The sequence below is a fragment of the Centruroides sculpturatus genome, unplaced genomic scaffold, assembly GCF_000671375.1.
Source record: "Centruroides sculpturatus isolate CEXI.00-Female unplaced genomic scaffold, Cexi_2.0 scaffold8, whole genome shotgun sequence".
Classification (NCBI taxonomy): Eukaryota; Metazoa; Arthropoda; class Arachnida; order Scorpiones; family Buthidae; genus Centruroides; species Centruroides sculpturatus.
In genome coordinates, this window is record NW_019384535.1 from 601,913 (window position 1) to 618,914 (window position 17,002).

Genomic DNA, 17,002 nt, shown 5'->3' on the forward strand with positions numbered 1-17,002 from the left:
GTGACCGGAAGCCGTCCAATCCGCTTGCTCCGTTAGCATCACCTGACTCGTCACGGTTACGTCAATCGGAGTAATCAATCGGAGAGTTTCCCCAGGCAGCGAATGTACCACGTGACATGGAGAGTCCAATCGAGTTTTAGAAACGTGGTGATATAATTCTTGACGTCATCATCCTCCATTTTGGACGAGAGATAGAGAGGTGGAAGGTATGCGTGCCAATCGGTTCTAATCGATCAATTTATTATCGAATTCTTGTATTTCTGTAGAGATTTTTAAAGTTAAATAACTGTTTTTAAGTTTTTACTTATTCGTTGTTGTTTTTTTTTTTTATTAATTTTAGATTCAAGATGGGTAGAAGACCCGCACGATGGTAAGTGTTAAATTAGGCTTCGCATTCTCCATTGAGTATATTGTTATAGAAATTAACGGAGTTTAGTTTGGATTTATCATAATTATGTGTTAATTTACTTTATTAAATGTTAAAGTTCGTATTTAGATTAATCTTTAAGAGTTTTTCTATAAAATTTGTTAAAATATTAAAATTAAATTTATATCCATCCATTCAATTATTTTTTAATTTATATACATTAAATACTTGTGTATGAAGCCGAATTTCGGTATTTATAATTGATATTAGATTTATATTGTCAAGTCATTGAATTTAATTATATGTACATAAATATAATGGAAAGTGCTAACAATATGGTTATTTCTCAGATGAAGAGTGATATTAGAAGTACAAAATAAGTGGTGAATTATTAAAATTTAAGGAAACGAATTTAAAATTAGAGATTAAACTGGAAGAAAAGAATCTGTAATTCTGCTCAAAGCGGGATTCGAACCTGCAACTGCCGCTTACTATGCTGTTGCATTGCCAATTAAGCTACCAGGACCACCAGTCTGATCTTTTCTTCCAGTATAAAATTCAAACATTCCATTCAATTTCCTTAATTTTTGTTGTTAGTTATAATTCTTAACCTGTTCTGAATTTCTGTATTGTTATATCTCAGAAGACTTTTTTGGGTATTACGCAGCTATGAGACAAATAAAATGTATTTGTAACGATTTGGGTTTTAATCTAGTTTTGTCTTTGTGAAAGCATGAGACTTAGGTTAAGTATATTGCTGCCTTACTGGTATTCAAATTGACACAGTATTGAGTATTGCTCCAAAGTTCATTGTGTTCACTTTAATTATTATAATATCATAATTTTTCTTTGACTAATTGTTGCTTGTTTTTATGCATTTTTAAGTTTGTCTTAATATTTAGTAGAATTATTATTAAATATGTTTAGGAAAGTTTTCTACTCAAAATACTGCATACCTCACTGGGCCCACTCAGGCTGGATTTAACAATCAGAGGCCTTTGGGCACAAATGTGGTGGTGGTCCCCTTTAAAAGTAGGCAAGTTTGATGATTTAGAAAATTTACACAAAATACTGTACTTAAATGTTTTCAAAAATTTTACTTATTATTGTAAAGGTTTTATTTTACTTATTATTTAAGCTTAAAACATTCTTATAAAATATAGACAATATACATTAAACATACTACATTTAAATTAAATGAAACAAACTTATAAAAATTATGTAAAACATTTTTGTGCTTTTTATCTGCAAAATTCTTTATTACATCTTCAATATTTATTTCACATAATACACAAGTTCTGTACTTATGACAGTTAAGTAATTTAAACATTCTTGTGTCATAGATGTTTGCATATCATTAGCATTAAATATATTTTCAAGACCATTTCAACATTTGGAAAAGATTCTCAAACTTCTTTTTCAATAATTAACGAATACATTGTTTGCTCTCTACTAGTTTCTGAAGCGAATTGCAATAAGTCAAGGCAGAAATATTGAAATTGCAACAATGCAAAATTTCCATTTCAAGATTAGCATCTAAATAGTCTGGAGATACTAAGCAATCTTTCTGAAATTTCAGCCTGACTTAGTTCACCAAATTTTGATAAGAAACCAAATTGCAGTTCAATTTTTTTATAAGCTGAAATTCTTTGATCTGATGCATTTATGAAGGTGTTTATTATTGGAAGATACTGAGAGATGCGGAAAGATTTGGAAATGGTTAGTTCAACTTTTGGTGTTCTACAATGAACATTTGACCTTCACATACAATCGTTTTTATACTTGTTTATCCCAGTTGGTGTTTTTCCTAAATTCTCATAATGTGAAATGTTACCTCATTTTTCCACAATGTTTTTAATGATTTAATACATAAAATTGCGGTGTTTTTTCAGATTTTTGAATCGTACTGCTTGTTTTATTTAAGTTTTCGAGAATATCGTCCCAAAATGATGCCATGATTCCTGTTTCCAAAAGGCACTTTTTCTTATAAAGCTCTAATGCTTCACATCATGCTTTTATATCAGAATTATTATTTTGAGATATAATCAATAAAGTATCTCTGATTAGCTTATGGTTGAGTACAAGTGCCGTATTAGCATTTCCTCGAGCACACCGTCTAGTACAGTCAACTCATTATGGTACACATATCTTGACAATCCCAGTTTTATAAGATTCTAATGTTTCTTTAAGCAATGCCCAATGTAAATCTTAGCTGTAAAAAATAGATAGCTTGCAGAAACATAAAATAACTTGAAGACAGAAGCATTAGAAGCTTTTTTCCCCAATCAAATTTAATGAATGTCTTAAACAAGGTATCCATATTGCCTGTTTATTTTCATTCGCTGCCAAAGCTTGAAGTCCAATAAATTTTCCACTCATTGCTGATGCATTATCATACGACTGACTGTGGCAATCATGTATATCAATGTCATTTTCTTTTAAAAAGTTTTTTAATCCATGAAATATGTCTATGGCTTTATGGCCTTGATTGGGTAAAAATTTTAAACCCCTTTCAACTGGAGTAGCATTTTCTACATATCTGAAGATTAAAGTCAGTTGATCAACATGACCATCACTTGTTGAATCTAAAGAAATCGAATATATTTTTGCCTTTTTTAATAAATTGAATATTTCGTTATACACTAATTTGCCAATTTCTTCAATGAGTTCTTCATAAATAGTTGGAGAGGTAATTTGCTTTCCCACTTCCACAGTTTCCATACTTTTCTATATGCTCTTTCAAAAAAGGGTCATATTTTGCCAGTAATTCAATTATCCCTAGAAAATTACCATTGCTTTGAGATCCCAGAGTTTCATTAGTTCCTCTAAATGCTAATGATTGTTCACTCAAAAATAGCACATCATCAATGACACATTTTAAGACATTGTGCTAATATTGAGTGGCAACTTCGACTTGTTTTTCAAGTTCTTTATTGATTTGTCCTTGTCCTTTAAAGGCTATTGAATAAAATCAATCCTCTTAAATGATTATTTGATATTTATGTTGTACTAATCGCTCATTTCCATGTTTCCAGTCACAAAAACTGCCGTGCATAAATTGATTGTCTTTGGAGTCATCGAATAATTTACAAAAAAACAATAAAGATGACCAGTAGTTGGAGAAAGGCACAGCCAAGAGCAATTGATAACTTCCCCACTTGGAGTCTTTTTTTCAAACATACTTATAGTACATTTTCTGATTTTATTTCCATTCAACTGTTCAAATGAATTATATTTCAATAACTGACTATCACAGTGTTGTAATAAAGAATTAGTTTTTCAACCAGTAATAATTGAATTCTTTCATTTTATCTGGCCACATACCTATATCATCAAATAAACCATTTTTTTTCATAATTGTAGCCTACAAATTAATTTTTGTAAAATTTAAACATTTTAAATTTGAACTTTTATTTAAAGTAGAAAATTTTTAAAAAGTAGAAAAAAAGTAAATAAATGAAATTTTATTGATCATAGTTGATTTAATATGTTAATTATATATAATATTACAAAAAATAAAATACGTTTAATCATAAAAATAATGGTACTCTAAAAAAAATTTGTCAAGAAAATTATATTGAAAAAATTGCTGAATTATAGAATTAGTATTATATTGTTTTGTAAGGATACATTACCTAGAATACAGTTTGGGAGAGAAATGAGAGTGGAGGAACCGACCTCTAACATTTACTGTATTCTAGGTAAATTGATATAGTAACTTACTTTGTGCTCTTGTTCTGTTGATATTGTTTCATTGTTTACATCATTTTCATTAGCTAAAGGTGACAGAGAATTTTGCAATTTGCTTCGAGGTGTTAAAAAATCGGACATATGACATGCTTTTGAAGGAATCTTTCTTTTTGTTGTTGTTTATCAGCCACTGCCTGACGTTTAGCACTGCCGCTTGAATATATCCGTTTACTTCTGTGCCTATCACCTTGTTGATTCATTTTCTTTTTCATTCACTGTACACTTTTACACCATACTTTTATAAACTCCTGTGCAAAAAAATGTATAAAGAAAACAATATTAACAGCTCACAATGTCAATACAAGCTCGTAAGAGCGTAGATGTACGGTACAGTATATTCTATTTAACTACATAGTAGGTGGTGCTAGAGCGGTCTTGTCTGCATCAAACTTGCATGAACTTGTATAAACTATCATGTGCTATTTCAAGTGTTATAAAGATTTCAACTAGGAAGTTGTAAATTTCATTTTAAAATAAGGTTATTGTAAACATACATATATATTTTATTGTGTAAAACTAATTATTTTAATTTAATTTAAAAATACCTATGTAAAAATTTTTTCTGGAATTTTCTGATATGTTTCGTAGGTTTTTTCCTGGGTTTGGATTTCTCTGCCTGTGGCTCTCATGATTAGGCCACACTAGGCTGTTCTGGTAATATTTTTAAAAAATTATATTTAAATGATGTGGTGCCCTGGGCACCAGCTCCAAATGCCCCTATGTAAATCCAGCCCTGAGCCCACCAGTGAGATTCACAGAATTACATGATGAATTTTCTTGCGGTATAGTATTAATCAATGTATAGCATTTTTAAATAGTTTTTTTCTGTATTGCCTTTACATTAGCCTTGTAGTATTATGCTGGAATTACAGTAGAATTCTGATTTATCTGAACACCAATTAACCAAATGTTGTTATCCATACTTCCACTTAACTTCCTTTCTTTCTCAAACTGGCATCATACTGCAACTCTTTTTGCTGCAATAGAATCAAATGATCAATAAGATGCTATAGTAGAGCGTCGATTTTCCGAATCAATTGTGGACTGGTGTTGTCCGGATAACTGATTTACGTACGAAAAAATAGTTTAACGTATCCGATGTCTAAATTTTTCCTCGTTGTGTGTCGCTTCGCATTGAATTTTCGTCGATGTTAAGCCTAACAAAGACTATTGTATCGTTAAGAATTATAATTCAGATTTTAATTTAGTATCAAAAACGTAAAATATTTGAGTAGCCCAAGACACAGCCAAAGATTGAAGTGCCACAGCACTGGCGAAAATTTAAATTTGCCGACTGGAATTCTTTCGGATGATTGACTTTCGGAAAATCGACACTGTACTGTGCTGCTAACCTGTAATTTCATTATTTACATGTTAATCCACTTACTTGAAATTTTGATTATCTGAATCGCCTGCAGAATGAATCCATTTGGATAATTGGAGTTCTACTGTGTACAGCAGGTGTGTCAAACTCATTTAAACAATGGGCCATTAATGTGACTGGTAAGATTTGCAAGCCACATCACATTTACAAATTTTCTTAAAATTATAATTTGAACTGGGAATGCAGGGATATATAGGATAGGGCAATTAAAACACATTATGTAGTTCAGTGAATTCAACTCAACAATATATTATTGCTTTTATTTAAACATTTAATTTTAGTTTTATAAATATGTACATTAATAAAATAATTGTTTTTACTGGAAACTTACTAGTGCTATCTTCTTCCTCGGTCTTTGAATCCAGATATTGGCCAATATCTGGATTCAAAGACTGACAACAATCTTTAAGCTATACACCAACCAATACCAAATATTATAGGGCTAGAAATGGCTATAATATTAATCATTTATAAGACAATTTGGCACTAGAGTTAGGTGTTAGGCACTTTCTCTTGATAATTTTAATTAAATAATTTAGAACTACTGGAAGAAAAGAAACTGTCTGAAGCGGGACTCAAACCCACAGCTCCTGCTTACCGTGTAGATGCGTTGCACTACCCAGACCTCCGGCCTAATCTCTTCCAGTATATGTAAGCTTATAACCATCGATGGTTATTACAATGCCAGTTGGGGACACATCCAGTGCCCACATAAGCTTATATATACTGGAAGATGAGATCGGATCGGAGGTCTGGGTAGTGTAAAATTATTAAATTTATCAAGAGATGACACCTAATGCCTAACTCTAGTGCTGAATTGTCTTATAAATTATTATTATTATAACCATTTCTAGCCCGATAATATTTGGCAGTTGCAGCTATAAAATATGTCAGTTTAGTGATGATGATTGTTTATAACAATCTTCATTATGGCAGATAGATGTTTATCAGTTAATCTTGACCTGTAAGCCATTTTATTTAATTTTAGAGAAAAATCACATTGGGGGGCTTCATGTGGACTGCCAGTTTGACACCCCTGGTGTACAGTATACTATTTGCCTTTGTATCATATTCGGCACTCTGTATCCATTATATTTTTGTTACTCTTTGACAAGATCTCCTGAGATGACAGTTTTTCTGGATTTCAAAGAGGTTTTACTGTATTTTAATTATGTAAAAGTAACATTTTTTAATTGTTATAGTAAAGTTTAAAAATAGCACTTCTAAGAGGAAAATTTGAGAAAAGTGAAGTTTTTTGTCCTTATAATAATTGTTAAGAAGTATTAATTAAACAGTAATCATTAAAACTATTAAATTTTTTTCTTTTAATACAGTATTTACATAAAATTTAAATGTTTTGGACATCTTAGTAGTTTGTTGCTGTATCTTGTGAAATATTTTTCAGTATAGAATATCTTGATGGAATTGTGCTAATTCTATTTTATAACAAGTTGTAATAAAACAATATATTTTTTCCATTATAAGATAACTGAAAATGGTGTGATTTCTTATGAACCTATATATTGTCGTTTGTCCTTTATTAATGTCGAGAACAGATTTAGATGAAAATTGAGACCGGATATGAAAGGTTTAGAAGTCAGAGACCCCTATTAACTATATACAAACTTCTGATAGACCAGAAGTTACATGATTTTTTTTTTAAATTAAAAGATGATTAAAACTTGCAACTCTGCATTGTGATGTCACAATAATGTACTAGTACATCTGATTTTTATTATTAGAAATAGGTCAACAAACGTTATCTTGGTACAGTATTGATTATTATTTACATGTTTCAATTTGAATATTTAAAACAACTACATATATTTAGAAAATATGGTATTGACAAACAGTTATTACTCATGGTTTCTAATTGTAATTTTAACATCTTCAGGTTGTTGCAATATATATTTATTTATTTTAGATTATATTGTAACATAGATAAAATTAGTTTCCTTTCACTTTTTTAGATAAAAATAACATGATTCACACTTTATTTTAAACTATGAATCATCTATTGAAAACAAGATCAAAATATCTTTTTTTAGGTTAGCCTAAAACACAAAAAAATATTTAGGAATTGATAGTGTAATCCAAGAAACTACAACTTTACATTTATGAATTCCAGAGGATTGAATTTAAGAGTTGAATTTTTAAGAGCTGAATAATTTATTTTGTTTAAAAGAAACATTAAAACTCAACACTACTAATACTAATAATCACAAAAGAAACAAATGATGTACAGGACGATATGATCATATTAGTCATTTATACAGTTAGTAATGAAACGTTTATTGTAAAATGTTAGCTTTATTTCTTGAAGTTAAGAGTAATTAAAATATTTTAAAAAATGATGAATTCTAATCTTTGTCACAGTGATTTTTCTTAATTATATTTCTTTAACCGGATAGCTTTAACACTGATTATACAGATAAGTTTAACTAGGAAAACTTGTTTTTTAAATAGTGAATTCCTGCTTCATTGAAAGAATTAATAATTAAGAAAGTAATTTCAGTTAAAAATGATGACAATAATTTCATATCGTATACATGTGATATGAAATTCTTGTATATGTCGGGCTTGGTACAGCATATTCTCATGATTGAAATTAACTATGTACTAAACTTCCATTCCATTTTTCTTTTTAATTATCAATTTACTAGTTTTTCTCTTAAAGTAGTGTTTATATTTATCTGATTAAATGAGAAGTTTTTGTTTGTGTGTTTAAGTAATTGGGTTTCTCCTAGAAATCTCTTGTTAGAATTGTTTCTTTGTCTTAGATAAGTAATTTTAACTAAATAATTTGTTTGATCTTTGTAAATTTTGTAAAAATGTATAAATAAAATACAGTACAATCAAATGAAAGTGTTTTCTGTAACTATTATTTTTTGGCCAGATTGCATGCAGTTTTATTAATATATAACAGTATACATGTTCTATTGATGTAAAGAAAAGCAAAATAAAACATGAGAACTTAATCTATGTTCTATTAGGGGAATTATTTTTTTAAGGAGGCTTATTTATTATTAAACATTTAGAAATTGTCTAGAAAAACTATATTTTCTGGACAATTTCTGTTTTCTAAATGTATTAAATATGCCTCCTTTTTAAAATAAGAAAAAAAAAAGCATATTCCCCTAATCTATATAATTACTGAACAAGAAAATGTTAAATAAAATATGAATAATCTAAGAATATAGACTTGAATAAAAAGTTATAAACAAGAAATTTTAATAAATTGTTTTTAAAATACAATTTTATTTATGCACAGTTATCGTTACTGTAAGAATAAGCCGTATCCAAAATCTCGTTTCTGTCGTGGTGTTCCTGGTAAGTATTGCTTTATGTTGTTGTTTGAGGTAGAAAATTCCAAAAATATTTGAAAGTGTTCATCTAATTGGCAATTTACTTTTTAGATCCGAAGATTCGTATTTTTGATTTGGGAAGAAAGAAAGCTAAAGTAGATGAATTTCCGTTGTGTGTTCATCTAGTATCTCGAGAATTTGAGCAGATATCCTCGGAGGCTTTGGAAGCGGGACGTATCTGCGCCAATAAATATCTTGTGAAGACTTGCGGCAAAGATGCTTTTCACTTGAGAATGCGGCTTCATCCTTTCCACGTTATTCGTATAAATAAGATGTTGTCATGTGCAGGTGCTGATAGGTAAATAGGATTATAGTTTTTTTTTAAGAAAATTCAGTTTAAACATATAGTATTTAATGGATTTATGGTTGTTGAGTAAACTAGTATACAGTGGAACCTCGGTATACGACCTTAATCCGTTCCTGATGTTTGGACTTATACCGAATAGGACATATACCAAACCAACCTTTCCCATAAGAAGTAATGTAAAAATGATTAATCCGTTCTCATGTAGAAAAAATGGCTGGCTTGAAACACCTCGTTTTCCTGGCTAGTTCCTGCTTGATTTTTCGTGAGATCAGCATGTATCTTTTTAGCTTTCCTGCAAATAATTGCTTCTGATACGCTGTCGTCAGCACACTGTTTTTCAGTTATCCAAAGCAAAAGCAATTTCTCAACATGATCTAATGTCTTCGATCTCTTTAGAAATTGATTTAACTCCTTTTGCAATGTTAGCAAATTTAATAATGTCTTTATTTTTCATGATTGTCGACATCATCGTTCTCAGAGTGCGGTATGCAACAGTTAAATCTCGAACATGCATGCCACCTTCATATTTCTCAACAATCTCTTTTTTCAGTTCCTTTGTGATTCTAGTCTTTTTTTTTTCTGTTGCCTTTTTGCAATTCATGATTAATAAAAATAATAAAATTTTACTTACAAATTAAAATCAGAAGAAATTTAACAAAGTTATAAACTGTGGCACTGCAAACGTCTAGTCTGGTCTAATACATCGATAGTGCTACTTGCTCATAGATGGCGCGTATAATTGAATTAAGTCGTATACCGAACAAAAATCGTATACTGAGCAAAATTTGTTTTGTCCAAACAGCACATATTCTGAATTGAACATATTCTAAAGCAGACGTATACCGAGGTATCACTGTAATTTGATATTATATTTATCAACTTTTTTTTTTAAACTTAATTTTGAATCTTTGATCTAATGAGGATGACAACCATGCTTGTCTTTGGATATGAGTTTCCGTTGTTACTTGTGAACATCCAGCTTCTTTCGTTCCAGAACTTTCTCTTTTCATCTTTTAAGTTTTATTTTTAAAAAAATTTCATGATGGCATTTTTTCCATCTCAAAATAAAAGACTGGCATAAATTGCACTTGAATAACTTCTTGTTTTCATCTTTCTTTAAAAATTTCCAAGCAATACAATTAATTAAAATTAAAAAGTTTATCGAAACAATAATTTATCACTTTAATTTAATACATGAATCTGAAAAAGGAAAAAAAAAATAGCTTTACGTTGAAAATTATTTTTATAACAAGTTGTTATAAAATTATTTTTATCGTATGAAAATTTGTTTTTATTACGAATATATAATTTAATGCAATAATAATCATAATATAATTAACTATTAGCAGTAATCGGCCATTTCACTTATTGGTGCATCCTTAATTAATTGTATCATAATATCCCGATTAATTATGGTGAGAGTTTGGATCAATAATCTGATATTAATCTGTTGATGGCTAATAATACTCTCTTCTGGTGTTAAAATTTAATAGCAAGTAGAAATATATAATATAATGAAAATTCAGAAATATTTTCCTCAGATGAGTAAACTGAATACTTATTCTTGCTATATACAGTCAGAAAAAAATGGAAACATTTTTTTGTACAAAATTTTAAGTATTTATAAAGTTATATAGCAAGAATATTTCAGAGAGAAACAATAGATTATATCATTGTATTTTGGTTATAGAAATGTTTGACAAATTACATGATGAATGATAATCAAAAGTACTATCAGGGTGCCACAATTGAGTAGCCATGTAAACAAAATATAAAAGAGAAAGTATTGCTTTTATTGAAGTAACAAATACAGAAAAGTAAAATGTTCAAGTGCTTTAAGCTTAACAACTTATTTTCAGGAACACACACAATTTTCTTGTTGTTTGGAGTGAAAGCTCGAGAACAACTGTTGCCATAGTGATTTTGACATCATTATTATGTCGAGTAGAATAACTTAGAAATTGATATGAAATATAGATTTTGAAAATTTTACGTCAAAAATACATTCGATCCCCCTATAACACTGTTGATTATTCCGTTTTGTATGAATTCCGTGTTGTACGAGTCACTTAGATTTTACAAATATGTGTACCGGGCTGTGAATGGCTCATGTATTTGTAAAATCTAAGTGACTCGTACAACACGGAATTCATATAAAACGGAATAATCAAAAGTGTTATAGGGGGGTCGACTGTAATTAATCAAATTTAAAATAGGTGGTATTAATGATGTGTAAGCAGTAGATGTTACATAACTGTGGTGTTTCCAAGTTATCAGAGAACATTTCAATGTTTCTTTTTAATTACGGTAGAGCGTCGTTTATCCAAATCAATTGGGGACTGGGGTTGTTCAGATAACCGATTGTGTACGAAAAAATATATTAACCTACCCCATGTTGAAATTTTTCTCCGTTGCGTGTCACTTCGCATTGAATTTTCATCGATGTTAAGCCTAACGTAAACTTTTTAAAATAATAATCGTGGCTATTGTATTGTTAAAAATTATTTCTTTAGTTTTTACAAACAAAATAAATATATTGAAAATATAAAAACAAAAAAAAAAACTTTAGGAGTTAATCTAGTATCAAAAACGTTTGATTCGGTGACACACACTGCTCAGAAAAACACCACACAAAAGTGCCAGTGCTGCCAGCTAAAACGCATACACAAACATAAAAAATATTGGAGTAGCCAAAGATTGCAGTGCCACAGTACTAGAGAGAATTTAAATTTGCTGACTGGAATTCTTTCGGATAAACGACGCTCTACTGTATTATTTCATTAAAAACAATTTTTCTTGTTCTTATCTTAGTTATATTTTTAAATGAAAATAATCAAAATATTTGCTCATTGTTTCTCTATAAAAATGATCTATTCTTTTGTCAAGTATGAAACATTAAAGCAAATCAGCTGTTCTTTAATTAATAACAAACCAGATTATACAAAATCATGAATCTACCATTTGGGTTATTATACAAACCCTACACTTTTTCCACTAGTTTTCGTTCATCTTATGACTAATTAATTTTAGTATTTGATTTTTTTTTATTAAGATAATTAGGTTTTAATCTGTATTTAAGTAGAAGTTTAGCAGAAATTGAAAGATCTAATATACAAATAAAGTTAGTTCAACAGAATGAATAACTGTTGGTCTTGAAATGAACAGCATAGTTTTAAATCAGCGTTTCTCANTGTATTGTTAAAAATTATTTCTTTATTTTGTACAAACAAAATAAATATATTGAAAAAACAAAAAAAACTTCAGAAGTTAATTTAGTATCAAAAACGTTTGATTCGGTGACACACACTGCTCAGAAAAACACCACACAAAAGTGCCAGTGCTGCCAGCTAAAACGCATACACAAACATAAAAAATATTGGAGTAGCCAAAGATTGCAGCGCCACAGTACTAGAGAGAATTTAAATTTGCTGACTGGAATTCTTTCGGATAAACGACGCTCTACTGTATTATTTCATTAAAAGCAATTTTTCTTGTTCTTATCTTAGTTATATTTTTAAATGAAAATAATCAAAATATTTGCTCATTGTTTCTCTATAAAAATGATCTATTCTTTTGTCAAGTATGAAACATTAAAGCAAATCAGCTGTTCTTTAATTAATAACAAACCAGATTATACAAAATCATGAATCTACCATTTGGGTTATTATACAAACCCTACACTTTTTCCACTAGTTTTCGTTCATCTTATGACTAATTAATTTTAGTATTTGATTTTTTTTTATTAAGATAATTAGGTTTTAATCTGTATTTAAGTAGAAGTTTAGCAGAAATTGAAAGATCTAATATACAAATAAAGTTAGTTCAACAGAATGAATAACTGTTGGTCTTGAAATGAACAGCATAGTTTTAAATCAGCGTTTCTCANGATATTTAATCGCACGTGTTCGGAATTGAATCCGGACGGGTCGAAAATACCCCATTAATTTTCCGTCTGGATATATTGTGCCTCTTTGTGGTCTTGGCAGAATCCATAATGGGCTTGCTAAAAATAAGGCCATGTAGTGCTTAAAAAGGCGTAGAGAGAAAAAAAAAAACCTTTAATAACTGCTTAGACAAAACAGTATATTTAAACACAGTCTAATTCGATTATTGATATATTTTTATTTTAGAAAATTAATTTAATATAAATTTAATATTAAGAACTTAATTTCCAATTATAATCTCGATTTAAATTTTGCTATCGATAATACGCCATAATTAAATTATTAATGTAACGTGTACAAACGCGCGCTCGTCTAATCCGGATGTACATGAAACAACCGTAATCCTATTGGTTGGCAGTTTTAACAATATGTACACTCCAGCCAATAGGACGTTACGTTATAATACTCTCGTTCAAACTGACTATCACATGTATCGAGAGAGGAAATGTAATCAGATGGGTAAACATTGACAAGATGAGATGTTAACTTTATAACATTTTAACATACCCTTTGTGTTTAATTAGTTTTATATGCTGTAACTTCTTAAAAATGGAAATCAGTCGGTTAGTTTGTTGTTTTTTTTTATTTATTGGAAGTGTTATTGGTGAAGAAAGTATTGAAGAAGAAGAATATGGAGTGAAATATGCTTCAAGCTGTGAAGGTACAACTTTTATTAGTTATGTTCTTTTTAAAAATAAGTATAAATGGTTGTTAAATGTAGGCTGTCCTCTACATATATGTATATACTACATATATGTTATTATAATAATAGCATATATGTAGATTATCATTACATATAGGTAAGATTTACATATATGTAATGGTAATATGTAGAGTTATACATGGTACCATTACCATTACATATATGAAATGGTAATGGTACCATATATAAAGGTAATATTTAAATGCCTAAAGATAACTTAGGCATTTAAATGTACAATATACAACACACACACATATATTGTATATAATGTAAATACATGAGATAAAAGTAACTTCTATCCAATCTTACCATAAAACAAATTTCATATTTCAAACCATTAACTTCTATCATGCATTTCCTCTACAGTGATAAAGTTTAAACATTAAAATTAACTTCCTAATCAAATTTTATTATACTTTATCAAAATATTCACTTATAATTGTCAAATCATGTGGGTTAATAATTTCAAATAAAGTTTATAAATCACAATATTTGAAACTATCGGCATAAAATATTTGACAGATCTTTGTCAAAATAAATACATTTAATATAAAATTAAATATTATCGTAATCTGTTTGAAAACAGATATGATAGAATTATTTTATATTTTAATGGGCAAAATAAATTATTTTATTTGCATATAAATATTTAAGTTGATAAGTTATCTTTTATTTTTCAGTCTGTAAATATGTCGTCGTGGAATTAGAAAACAGGTTGAAAGAAACTGGAAAGACCCATGACGTTATTGAAATCGGTTACGGCCTGGACGATAAGGCTAAAAAGAAAATAAAATATACTAATACGTGAGTATTAACAATAGTTACACAAAGGAAAGGAAGTTATAAACTTTCACTTTTGTTTTAAATCGTTATATAAGTATTAAGTATTCCTGGATAATTAAATTGATAAATTAAAAACTAGTGTTTTTAGTATTTAATTAAATAAATATTTTGTTTTTCTTCTTTTTAATAATTGAGTAGTGTAGAATTTAATGTTCTAATTTGTAAGTTTTTTCTTCTAATTATTTGCTAAAGTTTAATTGAAAATAGTTATTTAAAAAATTAAAAATAATATTTTTTGGTTAATAGGGCTAACCTAAAGCTTTTGGTTTAGATATTCTTTTAAAAAGTAAAACTATAATCAAGAAATAAAGCTTGCTATATTTTATATTGACAAAAATATATTAAACCAGAATGGTAACTAGTAAAAGTTCTACAAAAGTTTAGAAGAAATATTAAAAAATGTAAATCGTTTTGTAATTCATCCACTTTTAAACTTCAGGATTAAGTAAGCCTCAGGTTTATTAATAAATTAAAGGTCAGTAGAGTTGACCTTTTTAATTTGGTGCTCTTGTCCATCTCAATATTCTCCTATAAAATAGCATATTTAATAACTATATCCATTTATAATAAACTAGCAAATGAGTGTGGCGTTGTTCAGGCAAACGATTTGGATGATTTGGTAAATATTGTACGTTTGGAAGTTAAGTTATTACTATCAAAAACAAAAAATCACATCTAAAATAGTACAGTAGAAGCCATTCCTCAGGTTAAGTCTTAATCCTCTCCCTCTCTCCCCGTAGGGGAATTTCCAAAAATCCCTTCTTAGTGTGCATTTTCATGACATACCCTGTGTACCAAATTTCTCCTCTAGGTTCAATGGCTTGCTGTGGGCAATGATGAATCATTCAGTCAGTCAGGACATGTAAATTTATATATATATATAGATTTTTATCCTATATAAATGTAATAGATAATATCACTTCAGACTAAATTTAAATAAAAGTTTGTAATCAAAACTAGTATATAAATACAAGTTTTACAATTTCATAGTTACTGAACGTTCTGACATAATTATTTTCACTTCAACTATGATTTACAAATTCAAAACATAGATGACCAGGTGGCAGGATGGTGACATCAGCTCTGGGATCCTTTGATTGAACCCAAGTGAACAACTCCAAGAATTTTTCAAGGGTGGTCTGTCTTGGATACGTTGGATCTTGTTCCTTACCACCCACTCACACTGATTGGCTTGTCAAACTTACAATGGGTAGGGAAAAAGCCACTCTTAGAAGCCATGAGTGGAAAGAGTGGAAAACTGAAAAAAATTTTAAAACATTTCTAAAATTGAATACTACAGTAAAATTTTTTCATTGAATTTGATATACAAATAAATACTTGTAAACTCTTCTTTTTTTTAAATTACCAAAACATATGCTGTATATGTCATGAAATCTAAAGCTACTGTATATAACAAACTATTTTTATATAAGACTCAGTCATGAAGCAGGTATTGACATCTACTAATAAATATGTTTCATGTAAATTCTATTATCTATTTATGATTTAATGTATGTAAATGTATGGCAGAATTTATATTTTTTAATCTGGAAGGGGCTATATATACTTTAAATCAGGGATGAGCAACCTTTTTCTATGTAAGGGCCGCATTTCAAAACTTTTGAACTGACGCGGGTCGCATACAAGAGAAAAGAGGGAAAAAATATAGGTAAATCAAAATTATTTATTCATATANCATTTAATGGTTTCCAGATGATGAGAACAATGTACAGTAAGGGCACAAAGTGTGAGATTCATAGAAAAGTTTTCCTAAGAATATTTCCAATCCTTTTCTCACACACGAGAGAATGGGTTAGGGGGCGTTGGGTATAACTTTATGGAACAAAGGGGGCGGTGGATCGAAAAAGTTTGAGAATCACTGTTTTAAATGAAATGTACTGTAATTTCATTCTTAACATTTAATCTCTTAAATTACATGCATTATATTAATTTACATGAGGGAAAGTGATGGGCCTTGATAGGGGTAGTAGCTTTAAGTGTCATATATACATGTTCAGCTCAGTTTCAAAATGTTGACAATGCTTGAAGAATGCGTAGTTGAACAGCAGCTTGCTGCTGTTTATTATTTTGTGGGCAGTTTATATTTAATGTAAACTGTTAAAATAATTTAAAGTAAAATTGAGAAGTAGGTAAGAAAACAATAGATAATTTTAGTACTAAAACGCTGCTGGTTTTAAAATTACCATAATTAACAACTTGGAACATAATTTAAATATTGTTACTATAAATTATCAAGAAATGATAAAATTATAATACATTGGCTAAAACTATAACAAAACCTTTCAATTAAAATATCACTATTTAATATGGAAGTAATG

At 29.0% G+C, this 17,002-nt stretch overlaps 2 protein-coding genes across 2 annotated transcripts in view; both read left to right on the forward strand.

Annotated features, from left to right (window-relative positions):
* Positions 1-90: 90 nt before the first annotated feature.
* Positions 91-17,002, forward strand: part of LOC111623187 (60S ribosomal protein L10-like) — an 18,533-nt gene continuing 1,621 nt past the window's right edge. The window contains exons 1-4 of the mRNA XM_023365676.1: positions 91-206; positions 341-370; positions 8,773-8,831; positions 8,918-9,164. Coding sequence (XP_023221444.1) covers positions 348-370; positions 8,773-8,831; positions 8,918-9,164 — 329 coding nt within the window. The 5' untranslated portion in view covers positions 91-206; positions 341-347. The remainder of the gene's footprint in view (positions 207-340; positions 371-8,772; positions 8,832-8,917; positions 9,165-17,002) is intronic.
* Positions 13,517-17,002, forward strand: part of LOC111623186 (protein canopy homolog 3-like) — a 20,146-nt gene continuing 16,660 nt past the window's right edge. The window contains exons 1-2 of the mRNA XM_023365675.1: positions 13,517-13,778; positions 14,501-14,624. Of these exons, the coding sequence (XP_023221443.1) occupies positions 13,667-13,778; positions 14,501-14,624 (236 nt within the window). The 5' untranslated portion in view covers positions 13,517-13,666. The remainder of the gene's footprint in view (positions 13,779-14,500; positions 14,625-17,002) is intronic.